The 19526-nt window shown below is 41.4% G+C and overlaps 1 protein-coding gene across 4 annotated transcripts in view; it reads right to left on the bottom strand.

Moving 5' to 3' along the window:
• si:dkey-51e6.1 (uncharacterized protein LOC558617 homolog) overlaps positions 1 to 17021 on the bottom strand; it is a 65604-nt gene extending 48583 nt beyond the window's left edge. For 2 of the 4 annotated variants that reach the window (XM_048601691.1, XM_048601692.1), the window contains exons 1-2: positions 16672 to 17015; positions 13157 to 13281 (exon numbers count right to left, since the gene is read on the bottom strand). In XM_048601691.1, the coding sequence (XP_048457648.1) occupies positions 13157 to 13281; positions 16672 to 16984 (438 nt within the window). In that variant the 5' untranslated portion in view covers positions 16985 to 17015. Of the gene's footprint in view, positions 1 to 7866; positions 8192 to 13156; positions 13282 to 16671 lie in introns of those variants that run through there. The other 2 variants (XM_020526930.2, XM_048601690.1) reach the window with 2 other exon arrangements.
• Between the last annotated feature and the right edge of the window lie 2505 nt (positions 17022 to 19526).

The raw sequence follows: 19526 nt of genomic DNA on the forward strand, positions 1-19526 counted from the left end.
AATTAAGAAAAATCTCAAAGCATCTTATAGATAGATAAAGAGCAAGACGGTTGCTAGGCAAAGTGTAGGTTACTCAAGGACAAAGGAGGGAATTTCTGTGTGGAGCTGGAGGAAGTTTACATTGGTATTTTCCAAGGAGAAGTATAGATGGATGCAGATTGTCGGGAGGGGTATGTTGATATTCCGGCGCATGTCAATATAAAAAAGGTGTTGGGTATTTTAGAAAGTGTTAAATTAAACAAGTCCACATGACCTAATGGGATCCACCCCAGAATGCTGAGGGTCGCAGGTGATGAATTTGCTGGGGCCTTGCATGAAAGCTTTGTATCCTATTTAGTCACAGGAGAGGTCCCAGAGGACTGGACAATAGCCAACATTGTTCCTTTGTTTAAGAAGGGAAATAGGGATAATCCAGATAATTACAGGCCTGTGAGCCTTAAATCAGTGGTAAGGAAATTATTGAAGAAGATTCTTAGGGATAGAACTTACTCACATTTGGAAATATATGGGCTTATTAGCGATAGGTAGCATTGCTGTTTGCGGGGAAGGTAGTGTCTCACATTTTGATTAAGTTTTTTGAGGAAGTGAGCTGATAAGATAGATACAGAACTAGCTTAGTCATAGAAGACAGTGAGTAGTGGTGGGAGGGATTTTTTCCAACTGGAAATCTGTGACCACTGGTGCTCAGCATAGATCAGTGCTGGGACCCCTGTTTGTAATATATATAAATGAATTAAAAGAGAATGTTGATGGTCTGATTAGTAAGTTTGCGGATGATACAAAGATTGGGGGAGCTACGGATAGTGAGGACGATTGCCAGAGGATACAGCAGGACATAAATCAGCTGGAGATTTGGGAGGATAAATAGCAGATGGCGTTTCATCCAGTCAAATATGAGGTGATGCATTTTGGGAGATCTAATGCAGGACTGGGTGGGGGTGCTGGCGAAGCTTACAGTAAATGGCAGAGCCCTTAGTAGCATCAACCTAGAGGGATCTAGGCATACCAGTTCCACAGTTCCCTGAAAGTGGCAACACAAGTGGATAAGGTAGTCAAGACGGAATATAGCATGCTGGCCTTCATCAGTCCGGGCATAGAGTATAAAAATTGGCAAGTCATGTGACTGCTGTATAGAACTTTAGTTTGGCCATATTTAGAATATTGGTCACCACACTACCAGAAGGATGTGGAGGTTTTGAAGAGAGTACAGAAACTGTTTACCAGGATGCTGCCTGGTTTGGACGGTATTAGCTGCGAGGAGAGATCTGACAAACTTGGTTCATTTTGACTTAAACATCAAACGAGGAGGGACAACCGGATAGAAGTTTACAAAATTATGACAGGCATGGATAGCAGGGGTAGTCATAGTCTTTTTTTCCCCCAAGATAGAAATGCCAATTACGAGGGGACATAGATTTAAGGTAAAAGGTGTTAAGTTTAAACGAGACGTGAGAGGCAAGTTTGTTTCACACAGGGTGGTAAATAGCAGCTGTGCACTGCCAGAGGAGGTGGTGGAGGCGGATACAATAGCAATGTTTAAGAGGCATCGTGACAGATAGGTGAATAGGCAGGGAATAGAGGGATATTGACTGCGTAGAGGCAAAAGATTTTTAGTTTAGAAAGGCATCATGCGATGCCACAGTCTCGGGGGACCAAAGGGCCTATTCCTGAGCTGTACTGTTCTTTGTCCTTTGATTATAGCCAGGCCAACTGAATGAGGAGCATGCAGACAGGGGTGACCCTACACTGAGATCTGGGTGTCTGCAAGGTTGTTGTCATAAAAAGGTTAAATCTGATATTTGTAGTTAGACTGTTGCAAATAGTTCTCTATAGTGTAATATAGCTCCTATTTCCCTTTTATATAGTAAGTTTATGTACTTTTACGTTAGTAATTTCAGTAATTATAAAACCTAAAGGCCCCTAAAAAAAAGCAAGTACCTTTATTCCATTTGAACAAGTGGAAATGGTAATCCCAAAAGCGGCACTATGAAGGAAATATCACTCGTCCCTTTTGAAGGTTAAGTGAAAACTCCATGAACAATAATCAGTAGGAAATACATTTTCATCACTTTCAGAATAAATAAGAAATGGCTCCAAAAGCAGGCCAATAGTAGGAAATACATTTTCACCACCTTGAACAAAGTAAATTCCAGTTTCCTGTTTTCCTGACATCAAGATGAGATTAGTAAATTTGAAAAGTGAATGCCGAAGACCAAACTACCAAACAATCTTAGTCACATCATGAACTGATTGTAGAAGTCTGTGTGGCGCATTGGTAGTGTTCCTATCTCTGTTCCAGGAGGCTCAGATTCAAGTCCCCACTACTCTAGAGGTGTGTCATAACATGTCAGAACAGGTTGATTAAAATATAACTCTTTTGCAGATAAAGTGAATCAGCTCTGGTTGACATGTGCAGTTCTCAAACATAAATGTCTATTTATCAAAAAATCCACTGAACATTGTTTTGCCATATCATTTAACCTAGCAACATCCCTTTGCAGATTCTTTGCATCCTCCTCAATTCCCCACTGGTGCTAGACAGAGGAAGACAGTGGAGTGGTGCTTCACTGGAAGAACATAATTCCACTCTCACTGCATGAAAACGATGTTCCCATCCGCCTTGATAAAGCCAAGACGGAGGTGATGGCCTAGTGGTATTATCACTGGACTGTTAATCCAGAGACCCAGATAACAGGGTTTCCTCAAACAATTCAAAGATGTGCAGGTTAGGTGGTTTGGCCATGCTAAATTACCCATAGCTTCCAGTGATGTGCAGGCTGGGTGGGTTAGCCATGGGAAATGCAGGGTTACAGGGATAGGGTAGGGGAGTGGGTCTGGGTGGGATACTCTTCAGAGGGTTGGTGTGGACTCGATGGGCCAAATGGCCTATTTCTACACTGTACGGATTCTAGATTACCAGCTGAAAATATATGAGGCCAGCATGGTAGCAACCCAATTGGGACTGGAGATGTAATGGGTGTGACCTGTCTTGTCATTTTAAGAGCAGGTGCAAGTTTCCTGCTGTAAGTTGGTCTAGTACTGGAACATCCCACCCACTCTGAGCCCCTTATTAAAGGATTACACACAATGCCTGCTCAGACCTTAAGTACACAGGGCAGAACATTATATGCGTCTGGGGAGATGGGTGACAGAATTGGGGGACAAATGCAGCAGGGCCCATCTGGTCATCAAGAACAATTGTGCCTTTCTTTACTTTTCACAAGCAGCATGGCAAGGCCTTTTTGGCATATTGCTAAATTGTTGGTGATTATTGCTTGTTAAATCCCTTGTTAGCAGCTCCGCATTATTCAGCTTCGTTTTTTTTTAAAAATCAAATATATGTCTCTCACACACACACACACTTTATGTCAGGAAAACTCAAATGGAAACCAGAGTGGGTACCTGGTAGATCCTTTTCACAGGCTGCTCCAAAGACCTCTATGCTGGACCCTGGGTACCAACATCACATGGGAACCAGGCACACATTCCTTGACGACCGACAGTGGCATCAGAAATATGCCAGCCTGTAACAACTGTCAGAGCACATTTCGGTTCTCTGCACAGGAAGATTCTGCACTTCAATGCTGCATCTCGGATTGCACCAATAACTATCACTGCAATGCTCTTCTCTTGCAAGAACACTGTTTCAGAGCACACACCCAGCTCACAGACTAGACCAGGCTGCATCTCAGGGCTCTTCTTGCTGTCATAACGTTCGATCTTTCTCAGCATCCCTACCTCGCATTGCCTTTGCCACCTCAGCCAGATATACCAGACTCATAATTTTGCTGTCTGGCTTTGCTGTTTAGTACAGAAACAAAACCAGGAAGCTTTTCATCATCAGCAGTAAGCCTTAGCAAGTCATGGGGAATTCCTCAGGGTTCCCAAAACAACAAGTTAAGGGCAGCCTCCAATCCAGGCCAGGGCCTACTCAGGGAAGTCAGTTAGGATCCTGTCCTCATAAGGGTGAGGAGCTGAATATGAGGCAGCCATCCACCAAACTTGGATCTTTGTGCCCTATTAAGGTTTTCCTCCTGGAACGAGACAGAAGCAGGTGTTAAGGGGAATAAAAAGTGGGTGGCACAGCCATTGCATTTATGCAGGTGGGGAGGTGTCCCAAACAATACAGGGGGCATGCAGAGTTAGTGGCATTGGGTGGTGGGGTGGGTGACTGCAATAGGGTCAGTGATACAGTATGAGCCTTTGTGGGAAATGGGTACAATAACAAAGATAGAGTATGTGATGTCAGAGAGAAGATGGTGGCACTCATCCTGGTCGAGTGGAGAATGATACTGATGTTCTCCCTACATGCTGGGCTTTCCTCCAGCTGGTCAGGATCGCTTTAACCCATGTGGCAACGTGGGACCAGACTGACATGTTCTAGTGCCCTCCCTGCCTTGACTGCTCTGGGAAAGGAGTAAGTCTTGCATTGGTACCAATCCAGCCAGGAGCTTCATGACCTTGCCATGGGCATCACTGCCATGTCTGGGACAAAGGTCAAGAACAGTCTTGTCTGGGTACACAATGGCCCCTTGCAGATGGTGCAAGTACAAGAGCTGCTGGCAGTAGGTGTTTCTGGTAATGGCTTGTGGTAAGATGGGGTGGAAACTGGACGTGAGAGACTCCATAGAGCTGTGGAGGTAATTTATTGAGGCGGGTTTGGCAAGATATGTTAGAAAATATGTTGGGCCTCATGGTGAGAATCCATCCCAAAAAAAATATGGACTTTGTCAAAAATGCATCAGCCTGGTTTCAGCTGATGTTATTTTTGCTTCCTGCTCTCCAAATGGAGAACGAACAAGGCAAATTTTAACAAACAAACTCTTCCCTGTTGGGCCTCCATTCTCCCCATCACAGCATCAGCAGGACCAACACCATTCCTCAGTATTCAGCAACTTCCAGCACACTCATGGAGACCTACTCTTTGACACAACCTTTACCCTATGATTGGGATACCTTTATGTCTTACTCTAACCATCTCAAGATTTGAAGATTGCAGGACCATTGACTTTTTGCTAATTGTCCAGTTCAGCTAATTTCAATTAGGCACGTTTCCATCTCGCTTTTCCAGTCTGACACCTATAATCTTTGAATCTTCATTTCGGTTTCCTCAATTTGACACAATCTAATTTCGTTTTAATTGCTATTTCCTGTTGTTCTCCCAATCTCATCATGTAATACTTACTCATGTAATACTCCTTTCCCTACTACTTTAGAAAAATACCCAAAAGGTACATTTTAAAATAACTGTCCCTGTGCCTTACCATTAGTCTACATTCTGATGGTTGACAATTATTACGCTGTTCATCTATTTCAATTCCACTCCGAGTAGCCTATCCTATACAGAGAATTATATAATTCTTTACTCAATCTTCATATATTGGGTTTTTACAGCGCCTTAAGACACACTCCCTCCACCTTCACATTAATTTACTCCTCTCATTATCTATTCTTTTGACTACATCTTGCATCAATTTCTTCCAGCAAATGTTTTCACAACTACAATCTTGGTGGTGGTAAGATTGGAGGCTGTTGTACTCATCACACCTAGATAATGACAACAACAATCTGGCAACCAGAATGTCACCGGTTTTAATTTTTTTTAAAATCTGGCTTCATTTCTTTCACAAACCCAAACAACAATCACCAGTGCACAGCCTTATCTCCACTCAATTTTTCCTATATTTTCATTCTTAATCTATCACCAGTGACCTAAGGTCTGCCGTAGTTTCAGTGCTACAGCTTTCAACAAATTTAATCTCCTCTTTTATTCCTTTCCTGTAAACTGTGACCCCAATTTCCCTACTTTTTCACTTCTATTTTTGAATGAGTTAGGAAAAAAAAAATCTTCTGATTGCAAATTACTTTCACTTGTATTCCCTTTCCATCACTTCCTTGCTTCCATTTTTATCCGTTATAATGTTGCTCTGTGGACCATTCTTGAAGTTGAACATTCCATATTTTACCTGTCAGATTCATTGTATTGAAACCCAAAGTTGATTCGAGATTTCAGCTAAAAATGGCTCTTCGTTTGAGTAAAAGTTGGAACTCAACCCATTTGGCATGGGCAATGCAAGTGTAGTTCAGACCATGGAGATTTCATCTAGATTTAATTTGCATTAGTAATAATTTGGGATTAGCACTGAGGCCTGTGCTCACATGTAACAAGGCCCTCAGGTAAATTTCTCCCAAAAACTCAGGAATTCAGCACTAGCATTGCTCAGGTTTTGCTCTCCAAATTGGGAGGCATTTATTAAATTGAATATTGTGGAAATAAGCTCTCCTGACTGTATGTTATTCTGACTAAAATTCCCAGCATCTTGCAACCATAGAATCCCCTCAAACTTCCATTTTTCCCTCAGAACCGGTCTTTAAAACATGATCCTGGTATCACAGGATTGTTTCTTCTCTCCTGCTCCTTCAAAGCTTGGCCTCTTCACCTCCATATTGCAGATTCCAAATTTCTCCGTAAAACACAAAAAAGGAGAATATATTCTATTGGATGACCCACTCCCCTACCTGAAAAGAATTTCTAACTCTGCTCTTAGCCTTGATAAACATGTTGGCAAAAAGCAGTCTAACACCGCGCAGAATTTCTCCTCATCTGATACTATTTTGCTGTTCAAGTTAAGAATACGTGATGAGCAAGGTACTGATCTCTAGTTGCTCAGTCAAACACTGGAACACAACCTGGTGTTCGAAATGAAGCAAGCTACACAGACCAGATGCTTGCTGAACTTCAAAAACAAAAACATCTCTGAACTTTAAAATAATTTTAAGAACAGTGAACAAACTGCGATCAGTCACAGTGTCTGGTGTACATTTTCTAGCATAAACCAATGGTATTTGAATACAATTTCCCAGTAAAATTTCTTCAAAGAAAGTAATTTTTTTCTCCTACTGCATTTGAAATGAGTAGCAGGTTCCTTCACAAGCCACCGGTAATTATTCCTAACTGAAGTGAAATGTTTTCACCTCCTGCAGAAATAATAGAACCCGTTACAAACCACAGATTCTGGTGGTGCGTTGAAAACAAACACTGGTTTTTGCAAAAGATATGATTTAACAGATAAAGCCCCTTTGATACTAATCTTGAAACAGAATTCAAAGGGACGCAAAACGATGGGTGTTCTTCTTCCACAGAATGCTGTAGTTTAACCTCACTAAATATGCTTAGAGTACCTAGTTTCTGACTTAAGTTCCATTTCCTACAGAAGCTGCAATAGAAACGTTTATCATAACTAGAAAATACACTTCTTTTTTCCACTGTCTCATACCACTTCAGCTGGGTCCCGCCCTAAGCAATCAGTTATTTTTCTCTTTCAGGTATTTACTAAGTTGCAGCACTTTGAAACTATCCACAGCTTTAACGTGTGTTTCCTTGAGCTGCAAACAAACAGTGAAAATATGAAAACAAAAGTAAAAACATTACAGATGCTAGAAATCCAAAGTAAAACTAGAAAATACTGGAAAACTCGAAGTCTGGCAGCTTCTGGGCAGACAGAATTAGACAATGTTTCAAATCTGTGACCTTTCATCAAAACTGATGAATATTTGCAGCATTTTCTATTTTCTATTTTCTCTTAAAGCTATGAATGTCAACCATTGTGATGCTCTCCAGCCTATAAAATCTTGGTCTTTTAAAAAAGACAACAGAGTAATAAACTTCAGTGAGGCACACTGCCTAATTTTAGAGGTTGACGGCTCTGGTCAATCTTTTAAAATAAAGCAATATTTTCAAAAAGGTGTGTAAAGCTGCATTCTGATAATCAACACAAAACATTACTTGTGCTAGAACAGCACAAGGAATACAATAAGATGATTTTACAGCCCAGCAAAGTCTACTGAAAATTTTCACACAATGCATTTGAGGCAAACTCAAAACATATCATTTATTGGACAATGTATCTCAAAAGTACATTCAATATGGATATAGTTTAATATCACAGTACACAAAGTCCCTTGGCACTGTCCATAGCTCAACTGAATACCATAAAGAAACGACTTGCATCTGGAAACATAGAAATCGCATCAATAAAACAAAGTGAACGCAGTTAAATAACAATTCTACTGATGGATAGGATTCCACATGGTGACTTTACTTGGTGTCATTGGACCACGTAATTTCGTAATCCTTGTACACGGATTTCAGTTTTTCCACAGAGATGGCGTGATCTGCTTTCCCAAAACCCTAAGACAAATAAAACAGTGGGTTATCAATTATATTTACTCTCGCTGTGCATTATAGCATCACTCAGTAGGTTCATCCAAATTTCCTGAGCTTGATACCAAAACAATTGATAAGGGAGACAGCAGCTACGGGCAGGATAAGGCACAGACTTCAAAGCCTCTACGCAGTCCCTTCCACATTCGGAAGACAAACGTAAACTAGATGACTGCTTTGTTGAACACCTCAGCTCAGTTTACTGGCACAACCTTGAACTTCCAGTTGCTTGCCATTTTAATTTCTAAACTTGCTATCATGCTCACATCTTTGTCCCAGGCCTTCTACACAGTCCCAGTGGAACCCAAAGCAAGCTTGAGGAACAGCACCTCATCTTTCTTAGGGCACTTTACAAACTCTGGACTCAACACAGTTGAACAATTTTGGATCATGAACTCTGTCCTCCATTTTGATTCCTTGTCAAATGCTTGTTTATGTCTTGTTTTCATACTTTTGCTTTCAGGCGCAGTTGTTCATTATTCTGCCATTATCATCAAATCTGGACCGGTCTTTTTTTTTTTACTACAAGCATTACTACACCCCTTTGCCTTTTTCCCCTCCCGAAAGACATCTTTGTTATTTAAGTTCTCCCACTCTCTACTCTACATGTCACATTTCTACCTCCATTCTGTTCTAAACGTTATACTCAACTTGAAATGTTAACTTTTTTTTCTGCTTCCATGTGATGTCAGGCCTTCTAGGAACCAGCATGACAATCATTTGCTTTTACTGCTGCAATGCCATTGGTTAACATTAGCATAGCGCTGGTCTGCTTTCAGTAGGGCAAGGAGCAAAAAAAAAAGAAACCAAGAAAACACTTCAACTTCACCCTGGTAGTTAATGATGGCAGAAGTGTGCATTTTAATTGCAGACTTAAATTAGGAAACTTTAAAGCTGCTTTACATAGATACAATCAATTCCACAACTCTGGGTAAAGCAAGGTCAGCGTGTGGTTTTTTTGTAGCCACATGTATAAAACTGGTAACAAATCCATCCTGACAAAGTTATTATCTGCTGCAGGTGCAGAGGTGAGAAAACACTGCACATATCTGTGGTGGCGCTAGTATTCACAATTAGTAACTGCACATAAACATTTTGTTACCTCTACTAGGTAATGTCTGGAAAAATTTTCAGCAGACCCAAGCAAATCTCAGCATCACTGTAGTACAGTACTTTGACAGCAGAACCATAGAAGATACAGAACTTGGATAAGTTAACTTTTTTAAAAAAATTACTGGGAAAATTCAGGAGGTCTGGAGTAGTCATGCCAAACTCAAAACATTAACTCTATTTTCCTCTCCAAAGATGCTACCAGATCTGCTGGGTTTCTCCAACTTTGTTTGTCTCAGATTTCCAGCATCCACGGAATTTTGATTTAATTCTACTTTTTTAAATTACTGCTTCAAATATTTACATCTATTGTGTTTCTCAGTTCACGTGCTTGTGTTTGTGTTCTTTCATGGGATGCGAGTGTCATCAGCAAAACCAGTGTTTGTTGCTCATTCTTAATTGTTGAGAAGGTGGTGATGAACAACTATAATCCAGAAACAACTTGGTCTCAAGCCTTCTGGACTGGTGAGTTCACAATGCCTATGTAAATATTGAAGATTTCCTTTTTTGTAGTAAAATCTATGACATCCAGTGGGATTCCATTGACTACTTGGCTTAGGTTGAAACTTGGAGAATCAATCTGGCTACATCTAAATTAGATGATAAATGGGTAAGTCATGGCAATAATGGATAATGATTGTGGGTCACACCGTGAAGTCAAAATGCTTCAATTTATTTTGCTAGCTGCAATAAGAATACCACACCTACTGTATATCAGAAGTGTGTTACATTTATTAATCAAATCTCAATCTTTGAGAATCAGTTAGAAGATAGCAACGATTTAAAGTTGATAAATTAGTTTGAATTGAACGGGCACTCACAGGACCTAAAGAGAATCACAATGTAACTTGTAAATAACCTGATATAGTAAGCCTTGTTGTTGGGACAAACTAACACAAGAAAATGAGTATCCCAACAAATTTCTTGAATCCTTGCCCACTAAGCTATGCAAGTGGAGGTCATACATACAGTACTTTCAGGAAAGAATTGGGGCATCAGTACTTTGTACAATTTGAAAAGAATACAGTGAGGAAGTCAACATGCCAGCATGTGTAAACACCAGCAATTGTTAAAGGAAGTTCACTCAAGGAATGTTTGAACTTCACCTAAGCAGATTGAGATTTGTTCAATTTGTGTCAGGGAATATGGCCTGAAACTGTGCAACTGCACAACTAGTTTTCTGAACTTGCAGAATCTCATCATGATTTACATCAGCATGATCACATGGACAGAATTACACAGGTGGTGAAGAATTCAAGTCCAGTTCTCCATTTAAAGAACTGACCTCCACATTGAAGTGCAAGGGTCGAAACTGCACTGCTCCTCTGAGCTCATAACCAGTTATCATGTTTCATGTTCATGTCACGTAACACAGATAATGAACTTAAGTATTCCCATAAAAAATAATCATGGGAAGAGAGTACATTTAAAAGATAAAAGTGCATTTGGACAACAGATTTCCTTTTGGAAGTAGTATGAGACATGACTAGTTCAATGCAAGACCAGTGTTTCGCACCATGACAAGGAAGACTAGTAGAGGTGTAGTGTGCAGAAACCCAGCGAGCTGGCAGGTGTTTGAACACCAGTCATATTGCATCCATGCAGCAAACCAGCACACAAACTCCCACTGCTAATAAAACCAGCTGGGCAAGACACAATTCAGTGCTGTACATCACACAACATAAATGTACTGCACATCATGTATTTATCCATCACTGAATAGAAAAAGGAGCTGTACAAAAGATGATAAAGTTAGTATTTGAAGAACTACAAGAAAGTGGAAGTGAAGATGGTTTAGGAACACTGGATGTACAGCGATGGAACAGCTCTAGCCCTTTAAATTACTTTTTGACACACCACCATTCCTCATCTGCCCTCCTATGCAGGCACAGTTTTATCATCTCTCTTATGTAAAGGCTACTTGCAAAGCATAATCATAAAGAAGGGTCTAGGCCCGAAACATCAGTTTTCCTGCTCCTCTGATGCTGCTTGGCCTGCTGCGTTCATCCAGCTCTCTACCTTGTTATCTCATAATCATTAAGAATACAGGTTACGACAATTGTTTCCCAAGGGTCTAAGGGAGAGCTGCATCATCTGGGGCTATCCTAAGTGCAGCCTGAAATTCAAGAGGCAAGTTTGAGAAATATTTTGATTGCAGTAGAAGCACCATGTACTGGAGGACTGACTCAACTGTGGTTAATATAAATGTGGTGTCAAGAGCTGCTTCTAGAAGACTATAAGGTGAAGGAGAAGTAGGCCACTCAGCCCATCGAGTCTGATCTGCCATTTAATGAAATTCACTTTACTGCCTTCCCACAAACTCTTGCTTCCCTTACTGATTAAGGATCTGTCTATTTCAGCTTGAACATATTTAATGATCCGGTCCCCATGGCTTTCTGTGCTAAAGAATGCTACAGATTCAGTACCATCTGTTAGATGAAATTCCTCTATATATCTGTTTTAAATGGGCAATGCCTTAGTCCAAGAAAAGGCCCTCTAGTTCCAGACTCTCCCACAATGGAAACAACCTGTCAAACCCCCAAGAAACATGCATGTTTCAATAAGGTCAGCTCTCATTCTTCTGAACTCCCAATGAGTAAAGGCCCAACCTACTAACATCTTTGCATAAGAAAATTCCTCCATACCTGGGTCTGAATAGTGAACATTTCCAATACTAATATATCTTCTTTAGATGAGGGTACAAACAGCTCACAGCATTCCAGGTGTGAACTAACTGGTGTCTTGTATAGTTTGATCAAGACTTCTCTATTTATATACACCATTCCTTTTGAATTAAAGGCCAACAGTTTATTTGCCTTCCCATATACCAACTCAACACCAGATTCCAAATTCTTTTTGCCAAAGTACGCAACCTCACATATTCTCATATTCCACCTAAAAAGTTTTTGTCTGCTCACATAATCTACCGATGCCACTTTGTAGACTCTTCCTCACCACTTACCTTCCCAAATATTTTTGAGTCATCTGTGAACTTCCCTCATCCAAGTCATTAATATATTGTAATTAATTCTGGCCCTGAACTAATCCTTGTGGTGCTCAAGTTGCAGCTGTGATCATTAAAATGCCTCCATTATCCCAATTCTCTATCTTGTATTACTTAGCCAATCATCCATCCATGGTAATATAGCACCCCAACATCATGGGTTCACGTCTTATTAAATAGCCTTATGTGCAATGCCTTTTCAAACACTTTTGAAAATCCAAAAATATTGCATCTACTGGTTCACCTTTATCGATCTTGCTTGTACAAATAATTATGATACAGGCATGATTTCCCTCTTTTGAAGCATGCTGACTTTGCTTAATTATGGCATGATTTCCAAATGCTTTGCTATTACATCGTCTGAGCACCAACCGTTTAATGCTCCCCTCCCCTCAAATAAAAAGACACAGATCATGGTCTACAAACAAGCGCAGCTCAGGAGCTTCTATGATTGCATGCGTTCACTGGGATTGTTCTTTGCATATTAGCTGCACTAATGAAATATTTACCCTAGAGTTTACAACACATGCCCTGCAGCAGCCAAGAAAAACATGGATAGGGTTGAAGGATTGCATCAACTAATAGTTATTGTGAAAATTACAATATGAACTGATAACCATTTTGCATGGGTAGCTTCAGGATGCAAGGACTGGGTCCTGAGTTTTGACACGTATATGACAAGCACAAAAAAAAGGAAGGTAGGTAAAGGTAGTGGAGTGTAAATTATTCATGACACAGGGAGTTTCTGAAATGCAACATTATTATCAACACTTAAGTTATCTTGCATTGTGCCTTAGGAATTGCAGTAGGTAACTCACCGTGGAAACACCGAATACACGAATTTTTTTCTCCTTGCTGTTGTGATCAATTTTTCCACCTCCCAGACACTTGCATTCCAGCTCCAGCTTTTCCATTTCAGGAGCCAGTTTTTCAAAAATATTATCTGCAGCAAGATGAGAGAAAGTTGCATCATCTACCAAACAAACCTGCTTGTTTTATAGATTTAAATAGTCTAACCCAAGATATTCCTGGAACTAATGTTATGGAAAAGTAAATGTTAATGAGTCTTGTATATCTCTTCACAGAATGACCAATCATCATGAATCTTTCAATACTTAAGACATAAATACCTTGGCATAGAAATGTCATTGCATCACTAGTACACACACACAGGAGCACCAATGAGAAAATATTGTAATGGCAACTCACAGTGGTTAGGTTTCTATTCAGTTATGCATTCCGAGATACTGGGATGGTTGGAGTAGAATAGTTACCCTCAGCTCTTAAATCACAACATCTGTGGTATAATTGATTTGCTTCACTTACTTATTCCTCTAACCGGTGTTCCACCAAACTCTGCATTCTCCCAACTTCGCATTTTGCTTTTCAATTATCTTGCTTACAAATCAGCCCTGACTACTTTTTCTTCTGATAATTCTCACTTCCTCAACATTACACCTTTCAGAACACCAATCACTAAAGCTTGGTCCCTTCGACGTGAAACGAAAGTCGGTCACTACCCAAGAAATAAGTAATGTTGGAAAAGAAATGGAATATGTAGTACAAATAGTATCTTTAAAGTAATTTACATAAATCTATCATTCTTCTCAAAGTCAAAACAACAAAGCCACTTCCCATATGTCATATCTCAACATCTTAGAACACAGTCGTTCATTTCTTATGGACTGAATGATTACTATTGTGCTGTTCAGATAGTTTTGTCTCTGCTGGGAAAGGACTTTTGCTTGTAGCCAACGCCCAACTTTTCCTAGCTCTTATGTGCAAAACATGTGAATCTTCTCCAGCAATGTCTAATGGGGATCAAACAACAGTAAACAAGGGAGGACAGTACTTAAAGGCAACAAGTTTCTGTGAACATTTCTCTCAGAACCTTACCTCTTACGTCAAAGGATCTACAGTGAAAAATTAGTTGAATGTGATATTGAGGTCAGGCAGTCAGTGGGAACTAAACTGACACAATTCAAAGGCCATATCAAGCTGCAGTCTGACAAGTGCAGAACGTGAATAGTTCAACCATACCATCTTGATGAGTAACATTTCCAGCCAATTGCCTGTATTAATAACTGGCATTGTGCATTTAGTCTGGATTATATATTAATGGAAAAATGCTTCATGAGTCAGTTGAGCAATCTTATCTGTTGTCAGTCATTTAAAATTCCCTGATTAATTGATCCATTAAAACAGCAGACACAGGAATGACTTACAAATCCAGTTGATTGGGGCCTTATGGTGCAGTTGAAGTGTCCTTACCTGTAGGCCAGGAGGCCTGGGTCCAGGTCAGATTTGCCTCAGAGGTATGTCATAAAATCTCTAAACAGATTAATTAGAAAATATCTACAAATCCTATTGCATTTTCATCTCTTATCACCGACTGAAAGGTGTAAATATTTTACTACTATCAATACACCAATTCCTTAATTAGTCCATATTCTTTCAGTAATGTCTGCATTCAATTTGCCACTGAAACATACATCTCCAGGCAAGAGGAAACAAATCAACATGAAGGGCCAACAAGAAGAAGCAATGATGTTTCATTTGTTAACTTTTAAACACTTTCAACATTTGTAAACCACTGTTCAGTTAGTTACATACATACAGATGTGTGGAGTTCAGTTTTTTTTTAAAATCACTTTCATCATTTTCTGAATACTTGACAGTTTAGTGAGTGGGCAAGGGTCTGGCAAATTCAGTACAATGTTGGTAAATGTGAGGTCATCCATTTTGGTAGGAATAACAACAAAATGGACTGTTACTTAAATGGTGAAAAATTACAGCATGCTGCTGTGCAGAAGAATTTGGATGTCCTTATGCATGAATCACAGAGTTAAGAAGACAAATGGAATATTGTCCTTCATTGCTAGAGTGGTGGAATTTAAAAATAGGGAGGCTATGCTGCAGCTGTATAGGGTGCTAGTGAGGCCACACCTGGAATACCATGTATAGTTTTGGTCTCCTTGAGAAAGGATGTACTGGCACTGGAGGGGGTGCAGAGGAGATTCACTAGGCTGATTCCAGAATTGAGAAAATTGCCTTGTGAGGAGAGACTGGGACTATACTCACTGGAATGTAGAAGAATGGGGAGGGATCTTACAGAAACATTTAAAATTATGAAGGGAATTGATAAGATAGAAGCAGGGAGGTTGTTTCCACTGGCAGGTGAAACTAGAACTAGGGGGCACAGTCTCAAAAGAAAGGGGAGCAGATTTAGGACTGAATTGAGGAAGAACTTCTTCACCCAAAGAATTGTGAATCTGTAGAATTCCTTGCCCGGTGAAGCAGTTGAGGCTACCTCATTGAATGTTTTTAAGACAAAGATAGATTTTTGAATAGTAGGGGAATTAAGGGTTATGGTGAATGGGCAAGAAGGTGGAGCTGAGTCCATGAGAAGATCAGCCACGATCCTAAGGGGCAGAGCAGGCTTGATGGGCCAGATTGGTCTACTCTAGCTCCTATTTCTTCTGTTCTTGTGATCAAAATGTGGTTTCCCATCTGCAAGCTATTAAAATAAGCTGATACTCTACCACTTAATGCAGTATAAAGGTAGACAAAAGTTCATACATTGTTGCGTCCCTCTGCACAGTGCCTCCAGTTCGACTTGGCATCAAAAAAGAAAACTTTGAAACTGGGAAATATTAGGGCAGGCAGAAAGTGTTTAACTGGTTGAAAAAATATTTGTGTGGTAATTAAGTACAACAGATTCTCATAATTAGTCTTCTTCCATAGAATCAGTGGAAGTAGAAGGGATCCTGGTAAAGTATAAATGACATGAGCGGACATGACAGTATCGATGATGACTGGACGTTTCTCTCTGAGGAAGCTTCAACAGCAGCAATAACATTTTAAAAATAAGAAGCATCCCACTTAAGGCAGAAATGAAGAGGTTATTTTTTCAGATGGTTGTTAGTGTTTGGAAACGTCTTCCTCAATAAGCAGCAGACTCTGGATCACTGAATGTACCCAGGGCTGGGTTAGACAGATTGTAGGTGGATAGGTTTGTGAAACACTTGAGCTTATATTCCTAAATAGGGTGTCTAACTTTTCGTCCTGACTTGACCCCTCTCACTCCTCCCTAAGTCTGGAAACAGCTTTGGTTTGAGTTTGGGTTGAGCTGCCAGCATGAAACTCTAACCTTGGCCTTGCACATGGATCCTGTGCAACGCCGTATATGGTCAGCGGGCTCAGACACTGGGGGAGGAGGTGTAGGACCTCAGTGCACTTCTGACAAGTTTTTTTTTTAAACACACGTCAAAAACTGTATTACAGACCGAGAACCAGAAGGCTGTGCAGAGAAGCCCGGGCCCTGGAAACTCACTGTGAAACTCGGCGGTCTTGGTGCCCCTCACAATGTCCTTGTGCTCCGGGCCGCCCTTCTTGCTCACCCTCACCAGGATATACTTGAAAACCCCGTCGGGGTCGATCTGCACGTCGGCCACAGCGGCCAGTCCGGCCATGTCCCTCCGCTGCCGGACACCGAGAGTCCGGAAAAGCGGGCGGGCGCTGCGCCAGACGAACGCCAGGGCGGAGACTGGGCTCAGCGGCGTGAAAGTCAGCGGAGGTGGGGAGGGGGTGATAACATCTCCGAGGGAAACCGAGAGGCCATTCAGCCCGTCGAGTCTGTTCACCATTCATTGAAGTAACCTGATCCACCTCAACTCCACGTCCACCCCCTCCCCTCCCCTCCCCTCCCCTCCCAAGCCCCTGATTGCCTTACTGATTAAAAGTCTGCCTATCTGAGCCTTGAATGCATGCAATGGCGCAGACTCAACAGGCCTCTGTTGTAAAGCACTCCACAGTTTCGCAGCCCTCTCAGAGAAGGAATACCTCTTTCAAATGGGCAACCCTTTACTCTGAGACTGTGCTCTCGGGTCCTAGACTCTCTTCCAAAATGAAGCAAACTCTTTGCATCTACTGTGTCAAATGCCCTAAAGGGGCTTGTATGTTTCAATAAGGCCACCTCTTATTCTCCTAAACTCAAACCTACTCAACCTCTTCTCGTGAGACAGCCCATCCATACCTGGGATCAAACTAGTGAAACGTCTTGGACTGTTTCCAATGTCATTTGTCTTTCATTAGATAAGGGGGTCAAAACTGTACACAATATGGTCTAAGTAGTGCCTTGTATAGGTTTAGCGAGACCTCCCCATTCTGTGGGTAGAGTTCCCTCTCTATGAATGATGCTGTTCCCTCAGAGAGATGGGCCTTACCTAAACAGAGAAGGCAACAAGAGAAAGGCAGCAGCCAGAGAGAGGTCGCTAACCAAAGAGAAAGAGTACAACACCCAGAGGAGGATGCAGCCCCTAAAGACTCAGAGAGAAGGCAGCAACTGGAAAGAAAAAGGGCAGCATTCAGAGCTAAGGGCTACAGTTAGAGGCAGACAGGTGCACCCAGGGAGAGGGGACATACCCAGAGAGATTGAGAGAGTGGATGGCAGCCAGCTTCAGAGAGGAGCACCCAGACAGAGGGTCAGCACCCAGACTGAGGTGGTGGGTTATTCAATGTTGAGTCTGGAAGGGTGTAAACTGTCTAATCAAACACGAGGTGCTGTTTCTCAAGCTTATGCTGAGATTCTCTGAAACAGTCACCTCTCTAAGGACACAAAGCTGTGTTAGAGTAAGGTGAAGAATTAAAATTACAGGCCACCAGAATCTCAGGGCCATGCTTGCAACCTGGCTGGAGGTTATCCACAAAGCAGTCACCTAATCTCTGTTTAATCTCTCAGGGTAATGGGATGGCACTGTGAACAGTGAATACCAGTCAAATACATTGAAAGAATGACAGTAATTCACCGCGAAGGAGTGTTGATGAGAATAAAAGAGATAATGGAGCTAGTATTAAATCGTCTGTGCCTGCATGAAAAGATGCAGTGGAAGGAGAGGGTTTGTTGAGAGTGATTGAGCAGTGGACCAGAGTGCCATGGAGTGAACAGTCCCTTCAGAATACTGAAAGGGAGAGGAAGATGTGTTTGGTATTGACAGCACACTGGATGTGGCAACAGTGGAAAATGATGATTGAATGTGGAGGCTGGGGGGATGAGGGTGAGCTGAAAGGGAACTTTAATGTGGTTCTGAGAGGGAGATGCAGAATTGCTGAAATACGGTGGAGATGGTCAAGGGTGCTATCAACAACTGTGTGCCAAATCCTCAATTGAGGAAAAAGGATGACATCTCAGAATCACTAAGGTGGAAACTTGTATCATCGGAACAATTACTGGAGAATGGCGTGTAATCCTTCCAGAAAGCCAGGGTGTGAGAAAGTATAGTCAAGGTAGATGAAACAGTCTGTGGGTATTGATTCCCAATACCAGAAATGGTGACAGAGAAATCAAGGAAGAGAAGAGTTGGAGAGGGACTATGTGAAACTGAGAGAAGATTGGAAATTGGAAACAAAGCTGATTAAGTATTTCAATTCAGGGAAAGAACAAAACAGGACACACTGTCATTTATCTGTCACCAACTGCCATTAGTTACCTTCCCTCCATCATAAGGTCTGAAGTGGGGATGGTCGCCAATGATTGCACAATGTTAAGCACCATTCACGACTCTTCAGATACTGAAGCAGTCTATGCTCAAATGCAACAAGATCTGGACACTATCCAGGCTTGGGCCAACAGAGTTGCAAGTAACATTCGTGCCACATAAATGCTAAGCTATGACCAACCCCAATAAGAAACAATCTGACCACCACCCCTTGACATTCAATGGTGTTAACTTCACTGAACTTCCAACATCATTGAGGTTACCTTTGGCCAAAAATGCAACTGGACCCACCACGGTGACTACAAGAGTAGGACAGAGGTTAGGAATACTGTGGTGACTAAGTCAACTCCTGACTCCTTAAAGCACGTCCATCATCTACAAGGCACAAGTCAGGTGTCTGATGGAATACTTCCCACTTGCCTGGATGAGAGCAGCTTCAACAACACTCAAGAAGCTTGACACCATCCAGGACGAAGCAACCTGCTTGATTGGCATCACATCCATTCCCTCCACCACAGCAATGTATACTATCTACAAGATTTACTGCAGAAACTCACTGAAGGTCCTTAAATAGCACCTTCCAAACCCATAACCACTTCCATCTAGAAAGACAAGGGCAGCAGATACATGGGAACACCACCACCTCCAAGCCACTCACCATCCTGACTTGGAACTATATTGCCGTTCCTTC

Source organism: Rhincodon typus, chromosome 10 (assembly GCF_021869965.1).
Source record: "Rhincodon typus isolate 14 chromosome 10, sRhiTyp1.1, whole genome shotgun sequence".
In the NCBI taxonomy this organism is placed as follows: domain Eukaryota; kingdom Metazoa; phylum Chordata; class Chondrichthyes; order Orectolobiformes; family Rhincodontidae; genus Rhincodon; species Rhincodon typus.